This window comes from Thalia democratica, chromosome 1, assembly GCF_965202585.1.
Source record: "Thalia democratica chromosome 1, ktThaDemo2.hap1.1, whole genome shotgun sequence".
Taxonomy (NCBI): Eukaryota; Metazoa; Chordata; class Thaliacea; order Salpida; family Salpidae; genus Thalia; species Thalia democratica.
The window spans coordinates 41,310,267-41,320,741 of NC_139165.1; the positions used below are offsets into that span (position 1 = coordinate 41,310,267).

The window sequence follows — 10,475 nt, forward strand, 5'->3', positions numbered from 1 at the left end:
CAACTACTTTTCCACTAACAAACACGTTTGACCATAACTTGTATTTATTTAAAATTTAAGTTGAAAGTCAAGCACTTTTTAATTTATTAATGTTTTATAATTTTTTTTGTTTTAATTCATTTTAAAATCATAGTAATAAGGAAAAATAAACTTAATTTTTGTATTAAGTTTTAATCAGTATGGTAAAAAATACAACATTAGTTTAAACACAGTCGGTAACTAAAACTGCATAAATGATATTAGTTGAGTTAGCTAAAAAAATTAATAAGCTATAAAAATGATGCATATAAAGTAAAAAAATATTTAAACGCGCTTCTTTATTTTATAATCTTTTACATTACTTCTTATCTTTACATCAGTTGTTTTATTTAAACCGATTGATACAACGTTGAACACATTTAAAAATTTATCAACAAAAAAAAACAATTAAAAATCTTTATTAAAAAAATGAAGTCACAAAAACAGTTACTGGCAAGAGTTGGCTGAGACAGAATCACCGATTTCTTTGGTTACCATTGCAGTCAGATAGGTGAGGTTCTTCACATTTGCCCAAACTTTACTGCGGCTGTTAGTGATGCTCAGCAGCTCACTGTACTTTGTTTTTCCAATGCCAATTGCAAAAATCTTAAAGATAAAAGTAAAACAATTGAATCCTTTTCAAAGTTACATTGATTTAAATAAAAAAATTCTATTTACGACTTGTAAGTATTTGTTCTTATGATGAGTTATCAAAAGCTTATGATTGAATAAAAACTAATATAAGCATAATTAACAATATTTATCTTCAACAAAAAAAATTATAGATAGTAAAATGATCAAGTTTTTTATAAGACAGTTAAACTCTATATAAATCAATCTGTTGTCAGTGATCAACTACGCACGATTTCTTTAACTACTAATTACAACGTGTTTAATATAAAACATATAGAAGTAATTGAGCACTAACTTCAGTTCCCTCATCACGGATTTGTTTCGAAATCTGATCAACTCTGTCGTAGGAACGGCCGTCTGTTATCAGCAAAATAACATCCTGGACATTTTCCCTGTTCTCCTTTCGTTTCGTGAAAACATTCCTCACGTATTTCAGCGCCTTACCGGTATTCGTACCTTTGAAAAGTGCAAAGAAATAAATATTTATTGACCCGACACATTAATAATGTTGTTGTGTTTCTGTTTGTTCATCATGCAGCATTAGTTTGTAGAATGAATTATCACTATGACACCAATGAATAAACCCTTCACTAAAGTATACCTAGTTTACTTGTTTGTTGGCTAACTTATACTGAACTATTGTATATTGATTTAAAAATAGTTAGAATAGGTCGTGCAGTCTGAACTACTCTAAGCATTAACAACAGTTAAGAGTACTAGTTTCTAATAAAAACGGAACACGGACTGACCTAATAAATATCAAAATGTAGAAATATAATAATAGTTTTCCTAGTGTATTTAAGAGTAGAGTCTTTTTTAGTTTTAATACAAAACAGTTTTTTTATTAAGCTATAGTATTTTTAAAATCACTGCAACAATTGTTTCGTATATGAAGTAAACATGTCGAATATATAAAAGCATACAAGTGCTACACCATGACTAAACTTTTTAAAATTATCTTTTTACGGTTTGAAGTTACTTATAACTAACCTTGTTAACTAACTACTTAATTAGATTAAATATTGATTTAAAAGGTTTTGCATTTTCAAAAACTACACTTATTGTTGATCTTACTGAAGTTTTAGATTTAAATTTGAATTTAATTTTGAAATTATAAAACAAGTAGTATTATTATATGTTTACTTTTTAATACGACATACCAAAATTAAATTACAAAAACTTAGTTGACAACTAATAATAAAAATATGAGAATTTTTGAAAACTTAGTACGAGTTCCTAGGTTGTTTTATTCTTAAAATTGCAATTAGTTAAAACAACAAAATAGTAATATTATAAGTTCTTGTTGAAACAAACCTTTTCCATTGTAAGGCATTGTGACTAAAGCCTCGAGTATTTCCTGTTTATTTTCATTATTGTTCAATACTAGCAGGTTGCGTTCATCTACATTTTCATTATACCTCATAATAAATGCTTGTGTGTAATCCTTGCTCAAAACAAACTTGCTAAAGTTAAATGATCAAATTTATGAGTCGATATTGCAGTTATATGTTTTTAAAGGAAATAGAAACGTTTTTTAAAACTTTCTTTATATTTGTATCAATTATTTTACTTAAATTATTAGTTTGTTTCAATACTTAAATAAGACAAAAATATTCAATAACATCAAAAACCTGAGCATGCTACTCAAAAATTCAATCATTTTGATCCAGTTGACGAGTCTCACTGACGAAGATGAATCCAAAACAATGAACAAGTCCATAACAGTGTGGGGCGGTTTGGGTACTTAAGCGTATGTAAAATTAGAATTTACTATCTTAATCGAGCTGAAAAATCTTAAGTTTTTCTTACAAAGCTTTAAACTTGCCTTGTTAAAGTAAGCTTAAAATCTATAATACCTTTTACTTTTTACATACAAATTTATTTATTTTTTTTTTTAAACTGCGCCCGACTTAATAATTTTAAATCACAATTATAATATTGAATTAGGTTATAGCTTACTTGTGCAGCAAGGCGCGGGTGTGGACCATTCGCCATTGTACAAACAGTGGTTTTCAAAATTGTCACCATTGTTACGTAGGTGCTGCGCGTCCACGCATTGAAACTTGCAAACTGATCCGTACTGGTTACCATGACTACAGCTCATCACAACCCGTTTCAAATTCGTTTGTTCCGGACATGTGGCAGCTTTTATAAAATGTAGAAATTGTTATATTCACAAAATTTTTAACAAAATAAGCAGCAATATATTATTCTATTATACAGAGAAAAAATAATTTAAATTTTGCAAGTATAAGAAATAAAGTTCTTTGAAAAGTTATATATAAAAAAAAAAGGTTGAATTGTCATTGTTTATGATATTACAGTAACCTCTCGCTTATTTACGCACACTGTGTATAGAGAAAAAATGCGTAAAGATACGAGAGGTACCAAATATACTTACTATAATAGCCGTTTTTTGATAATGCTTCTAGTTAAAAGCAGACTTAAGACTTTTCTACTTTTAACAATTTGTTTACTTAATTTATAAATATGAAAAAATAAGATAAAACTATACATTGTAAAAAAAAGGATTTAAATTAATATAAAATAAAAACACTTGTAGAACATTTTTACTAATTTTATGTTTATTAAAAAACAATTTAGATTTGTGTTAAAAGTAAGCTCTTAATTTATCAAAAGTCACTGCTACTTTTTGCTAGAAAGTTTCGTTAGATTTCTTTTTTAGATGTTTATCCATATATAGGGGAAGAGTGCTGTATTAACTATTTGTGTTGTAAACTCTCATTATTTCATTATACTTTCATTGTTTAACACATTTCTTTCAGAATTTTAAATTAATCTCTTATTTTTAACAAGATTTCTGATATACTGAGGTATAACTAAATGTTTATCAATTAGTCAAGGAACATAAGTTTACAAAATCTAAAGATATATAGAGTGAGTTCGAATTTTAAAACATATTTTAAGTTAAAAATATACAATAAACCTAATTTGTGCAATATCAAAATAATATTAAAAGTTTATTTTTTTGAATTTCTTAGAATTCTAAAATGCGTAACTAAACGAGAGTGAGTAACGTCACGAGTGCGTAAAGATGCGAGAGGTTACTGTATTTATTTATGCAAAATTATGTTGAACAAAATGAACTTACGTGAGCAAACTGGTGGTTGCTTGTCGAATTCGAGTTGGCCATCAACAGTTTTGGTGCATGTTACTTTAGAATTTCCTTTGATAACATACTCTGAAACGTAAAAACGTTAAGATAAGATAATTTTTTTAAACCACAATGTGTTTTTAAAGCTATGAAGCTTTAAAATGTTATGTAATTTTAAACGGACACAAGTTTTATAACTTTTTGAGTATGTAGGTATGTGTTTAAAGCTTCAACTTTATCTAAAAACTTGCAGAAGGTTTGACAAAGCTGTTTGACAAACAGATATTATTTGTTGTATCATAAAACGTTATTTCGAAACTTACCTTGATTGCAAGTGAATTGACACTCACTTCCTCTTACCAATACATCTCTATCGCACTCGAATTTTCCATTTTCTGGTGCTACAGGAGGCAAGCAAGTTTCTGTAAAAAATAACTTTTGAACTTTAATAAGAGCTTTTCTTCATAAATTTAACTTTTGTTTGCCTGTTTAGTAATCTTTATAAACGTAGCTAATTACTTAATAAGTATTTATCAAATTACTGTTTAGTACCAAATTAATAAATATTTTAAATTAACTCAAGAAATAAATTTATATATTTAATTTTGAATATCTATTTCTTATAACTAGCGCTATAATCTTGCAATGTTTATTATTTATTTTTTATTTATTACTTTATACAGTGCTAGATGAAAGCTCTAAAAACATTTTAACATGTTTTTATTTAAAAATATAATTCCCCATACTTTCTTTGCAAAATGGGTGATCAAGCACATCTCCTATGTTTGACATGTTGCAGATGTTGATGTTTCTTCCAACTAAGTCAAAATCTAAAAAGTAATTGGAATATAAACGTAGAACTTTTAAAAAACGCTAACGGTAGTAACTACAAACTACCTTTTCTGCAGCTGTAACGGCAAGTAACTTCTTCGCCTGACGACTCGCAACTGACAAATCCATTTTCAAGTTCTTCTTTCAGACCACACGTTTTAGGCTCTGAAAAATTAATAATATGATACAAACTTGTATGAAGTTTAGAAATTTATCGAAGAAAACATCGGCGAAAGTCTACAGACTAAGCCTGGACTTTTGTTTGCCGTGATACAAGGTTTGGTCATACCAATTCGATCATCATAACACAAGCCTTCGGTAGAAAAAAAGTTTTGAGACTCGGATTTCGTTTTTATTGAAACTCTTCAGTCAGCCGCAACTGAAAAACTTGCAGTCGTCAATCTACAAACGGGTTATGATGTTAAAAAAAGAAGAAATTGTTTGCTGGTGTTTATCAGTGACGTCAGCATTGTTTGTTGCCGTGTAACGTTTAATCCATTAGACAATACAGCTTGTACGCTCGTATTGGATAGGATCAAAGTGCAAACCAGCAAATTTTTGCTTCATTTTTTAAAAAGATAATCCGTTTGTACATTGACGGCTGCAAGTTTTACGGTTTCGGCTGACTGACGAAGTTCAATAAAAACGAAATCTGGGTCCCAGTCTACGAAAGGTTTTTGGTCTGATAATCGAATTTTAATGATCAAACCTTTATGTTTACTTAGCTAAGTTATATCACAAAATTAAAGTTATTTTTTTTAAGTATTTTAATAAACAAAAAAAGGTATAATTTCAAAATGAACTTGTTAAAACCGTTTAGTATCAAACATGAGGTTTCTTCATTTCCGTTGCATCCGTCAAATCCGCAGCAACATCTGCAAACTGATCCCTCCTTCTTATTACACTGAATCGGATCCCATGCTGGCTGGGGATTCTAACAAGAGGATTTTTTTAAATAAAAAACCACTGTAGTTTAATTTTTACGGGAACAAAACTAAACAAAACTGTATTTTTATTATGTCTTTGTCATATTTTCAATGATTTTTTAGTTAAAGTTTTACGACAGTAAAATAAATTTATCTTTACCTGTATTTCATTATTGTAGCAAGCCAAATCCTGTTTGCATCTTCTGGTTATCGATTTCTTGCCATCCGAATACAACCTAGTCTCAGTGAAACAACTTTTCTATTGGAAATAGATTATTATGAATGAAAATATTGTAAAAATCTAAAATGCTAAAACATAAAAGTTACAAAGAAGGTTTATACGGGTATGTTATTAAAGACAACACATGTTAAAATAAAGCCTTATTTTTTGTATTTTAACCTCGTTTGGTTGACACTCCATCAGTGTTCCTTTCAATTGGCACTCCTCATCGTTTCCAGCATTTTCACATTTCCAACACTCGAGTCCTTAAAATAATTATATTTTTTTCGTCTTTAGGTCAATAAAATAGTTTTTTAAAACAAATTTTTTTAATGTAAATTATTAACATGACGTTGATGACTTATAATTTTTCTAACTTATATAAAACCGTTAAGTTGTAAAAGTTATATAGGAAAGTTCCAAAAATAAAAAAATATTGGCAACTAATAATAGAACATATAACTAACCGTTTGAGAGTGGAAAATATGCAACAAATATAACACTCAATAGCAGAATGAGCTTCATTGTTTGATTTTAAAAGTAACAAATAGTAAAAATAAATGCTAATACCTGGTAGAAAAAGTAGAAAAATTTTGTTTGCAAGTTGTTTAATGATTTTTTTCAAATGTATCTATAGTGATTTACTATTTTAAAAACTTTAATAACAGAATAACAAAATAACCAGATTGAGTCCTTATCAAACAAATAATTTTTAACAAAAACGTAAAATACCAAATTTTACATCATACGACGTTAATGTTTTTTACAAGTTATAAAAACAATTTTATTTGTGTTAGTCAAACTAAGTGCTCAGCACGAACTTTTTCACATTTTAAAACTTTCATTTTGATAAACAAAGATTGTCACAGCTACACTAAAACGACAACTTAAGTATAAAAATCAATTGAAAAAATAATAAATCTAGATGTACAAAATTTAATACTCACATAAAATTTATCAATTTTTGCTACTTTTTTTTTATAATATGTAACCTATTTTCAACTAACTTCAATAGAACAAGTATTAATAAGCTTTCAAAACTAAACTTAGTAATTGTAGTGCATATATCATGCAAGTAAAAGTTAGCTGATGATTTATTAAGGAAATGCGCAAACCAGTTACTTAACCTACTAACGTATGTTATATGAGGAAACTTATGTAGTTTAAAAGTCAATCTTTTATAAAAATTATAACTTTACACAGTTTACAAATTTTATTTTCTATGTTTAAGTTTTCTAAAAATATAAGTTGAAGTTATCTTATGCGTGCAAGTAAGTTTATAAGTTTAAATTAAATGTCTATGTAAGTCATTAAAAACTGTTAAAATTATAAAAATGCAGTTTTTCTTTATAATTTTATTGTAATGTTTGCAGAGTTTAACAAACAAATAATGAATTGTTAACCAAATTACGTCTCCAGAATAAGTTTTCAACTTTTAACTTATACCTTAACCTAACTATAAAAATAATAAAGAACTATCAAGTAGATGAAATTATTAAGTTATTATTAGATTGTTTAATTTAGATATTTAGAATTAAGTGTTTATTAAACAGTGTCACCACTCGCAAATATACTCATATTGTGTCCACAGCAACATTGCGTATTCAAACGAGAGAACATAATAAACGAGATGTAGCAAATATACCTTCTATATTGGCTGTTTTCTGATAATTTATTTGATTTAAACAGTTTGGGGACTTTCAACGTTTGTTGTGCAAAGCAAGAGCTACAGAAGAACATTTTAAACGGAAAAAATACATCGAATGACGATTAATAATATGTTTGTCAAGAAAAACAAATACGGTTGGTGTTGTTTTTAATAAATTAACTATTGATGAAAAACATCTTATTAACTGTTTCTTTAAACGATTATTCATAAATAGTGTAAGAGCACAGTTTGACATGCTGTATTTTGAACTTTTACTTTTCTTAGTTTACTGTTATGTTTCTTTCAAAACCTTAAATTAGACTTTTGTTAATATTTTGAGTTTTTTATGCACTAAGGCACTATTAAATGTTTATCAAACGGTCAAAGAATATAATTTATTAATTTAAAGATTTTAGAGAGGAGACTTAGCATTTAAAGTTATCAGATAGAAAATTAAATACATTGTTAGTGCAATACGTACAATAAATTTAGTTTGAATAATGTTAAATATTTTTCTAATTATTATTTTTTTGTATTTTTCGGGAGTTCTAAAATGCGTAGCTAAACGAAAGTGCATATTTAAACGAGTGCGAAGATTTGCGAGAGGTTACTGTATTGACAACTCAAGCTCTTGAAAAAAAGTGTTTAATGGACAAAAAATCTAAAATTTATAAAGATATTTGGATAATAAAATAGAATAAAAATTCATATAAGTTAAAAATATATATATTAAAAAAGATTGAAAAATCAAATTATAACTATATTCTATAATCTTGTTAGCCATATAACAAAGATTATTTAAAACTTTGTAAAAAATAAATAAAAGTGTTTGTAGGTATTAATTAGAAATATAAACGCTTTTTCAGTTTTTGAAGTATATTATTTTTCAAATGTTGCGTTTTAAATATTTTTTGTAAGTTTTAAATTGTTGAGTTTTGAATAGTAGTACAATCAGGTACACCCAAAAATAACCAAACCTTAAAAAGTAAGTTTTTAAAACCTTTTTTTTCGAAATTAAGGTATACTTATACTGTATTAATTTAATTTTTTTACAGGTTAAATTTTTTGGCTTCTAATATGCGTTTCATAAGCAAACCATTAAAGAAAAATTTAAGATAGATTTGTTGTAAGCTATAAAAAGTATAAACAAACTTATAGTTAAAAGTTTAAATATGTATAAAACGCAAGTAAAGTTTTAAGTCTACAATTTTCTCAGATAACTAAAAAGCAAGGTTATATAATATGTTTTTATTCAATGGTTTAAAATTCTGTATTTATAAATTCTTACTATTTCACTTTTAACATAAAATTACTAATTTAGTTTATAAAAAATAAATCATATAATAGTTTTCTTTTTTTGAAAAAATTATGAATATTTTCTAAAATGAACCATAAACTTATGTTTTTCTTAACTTTAAGCTACTGAGTGTGTCTAACTTTACATAAAACTATCTTGCAATACAAATGTTCTTTAAATTTTAAATTTCTTATGAACAACTTTTACAAAGTTTTAACAGTATATTTGAAAAGTAAATTGTTTAGAACTTGTTTAAATATTAACATCCATAATTTTTTACTTTAGTATGTAACAATGTTTTATAAATATCGAGTCATTATGATAATTTAAATTTTGTAGGTGCTGCTGTTTTTTGAGTTAATTCTAACAATTAAAAAAAAAAACAGTTCAACGTACTAAAAAACATCTATAAAAGCAAAGCTATAGTCTATCCACCAAAAGTACATAACTTGGTTAGTTTTTATGAGTAATGTTGTTCGCTGCTTATTGCGTGCTTTATGGGAAGTTAATTTAAATCGCACTTCAACACTACAGAACAAGGAAGTTTGTTACTTTTACGTAAGCAGTAGAACTTTCAACACTACAGAACAAGGAAGTTTGTTACTTTTACATTGGCAGTAGCTATTTTGTTAGCTAAAAGTAGCAGTATATAACGAAATGAATATATAAAAAGGAGTAACAAAATTCAAAGAATACTCTAATTATACCTTGCATGGTTTAAGAAAATTAATTAACGTGAATTTTGTACAAACAAACTTTAATCGGTTGAATAAAGCTTGATTTTTTGAAAATTACCTGATAAAAACTAAAATAGCAAGGTGCTTATATGAAATTAAAGTTGTAAATTTATAACCTATAAAATAGTACTTAATACTGCACTGCTGAACACAAAAAACATTTTTTTAATTTTAAAATTTAATATACATACTCCTATATATATTTTAAAAGTTTTCAAAAGTTAAGTTTTAAGTTTTACGTAATAAATGTAATTTGCATTCGAAATTAACTGCGTTAAAATCATAGTTTGAAAAACTTTATATTATGTTAGTAAAACTAAAAATATACTAAAAATTTACTAATACTAAAAATTAAATATATTTAATCAAAAAAGTAATCAACTGGACCGCATTAAAAAGTTTTATGAGAACTACAATGTTTCTAATCATAACTTTTGAACGCTCTACCAGTATAAAAAAGTAAAAACAATCATATTACATTAGTTTGCCTTGAACATTTAGATTTCGAAAAAAAGATTAATAATTTTGTTTATAGTTGATGCTTTTTATATGTCATTTTTCTAACAAAAATAATTTTTTAGGTAAATAAAAATTTTTTGATTAACTTTTGTTTTTTTATTGCAGTTTAAAATAAACCTAATAGGTCTGAAAGCTTAAATACTAAAATTAGTTTTAGCATCCTGTTAAGTTAAAAAATAAGTTTAAAAGATAAAAGTATGTGTATCAGAGCTAAAATAACTAACAAAAAAAGAGTAATATTTTGAAAATTGGAAAAATTTAAGCTATTACATAAATAACCTTTGGTCTTCTGACTTTACAATGAAAGCAAAGTTGAAACTCATGAGATTGAACGACTGAGAAGTAAAACTTCCTCTGCAACACGGATACTATTTATAAAACATTATTAGCACACTTACAACATAACGGATGTCCGCAGGATGGAATAACAATGTGATAATTGTCATCAAGGATCTCTTTGTAGTTACTCAGGCAAACTGAACACTTTTTGTCTTTGAAAGACTTCATAACTTGGCTGTCTTTTTCAACGTT

The 10,475-nt window shown here is 26.5% G+C and overlaps 1 protein-coding gene across 1 annotated transcript; it reads right to left on the bottom strand.

The window, feature by feature from the left end:
• Positions 1-237: 237 nt before the first annotated feature.
• On the bottom strand, positions 238-6,315 carry LOC145843372 (E-selectin-like). The gene is made up of 13 exons (XM_082950841.1): positions 6,211-6,315; positions 5,924-6,009; positions 5,684-5,782; positions 5,411-5,531; positions 4,664-4,762; positions 4,513-4,596; positions 4,090-4,188; positions 3,764-3,853; positions 2,611-2,796; positions 2,283-2,394; positions 1,966-2,114; positions 947-1,107; positions 238-624 (listed from the first exon to the last, which is right to left on the bottom strand). Exons 1-13 carry the CDS (start codon positions 6,266-6,268, stop codon positions 466-468), a joined length of 1,503 nt encoding a protein of 500 aa, XP_082806967.1. The 5' UTR covers positions 6,269-6,315; the 3' UTR covers positions 238-465.
• Positions 6,316-10,475: the final 4,160 nt, after the last annotated feature.

What these genes read in the sequence shown, in the direction of transcription:
- LOC145843372 (XM_082950841.1), bottom strand. Translation starts at nt 6,268, where the DNA reads ATGAAGCTCATTCTGCTATTGAGTGTTATATTTGTTGCATATTTTCCA. An exon ending in TGGAGTGTCAACCAAACGAG is followed by an intron (nt 5,783 to 5,923) that starts GTTAAAATACAA and finishes TATTTCCAATAG; the next exon opens with AAAAGTTGTTTCACTGAGAC. An exon ending in CCGTTACAGCTGCAGAAAAG is followed by an intron (nt 4,597 to 4,663) that starts GTAGTTTGTAGT and finishes ATTACTTTTTAG; the next exon opens with ATTTTGACTTAGTTGGAAGA.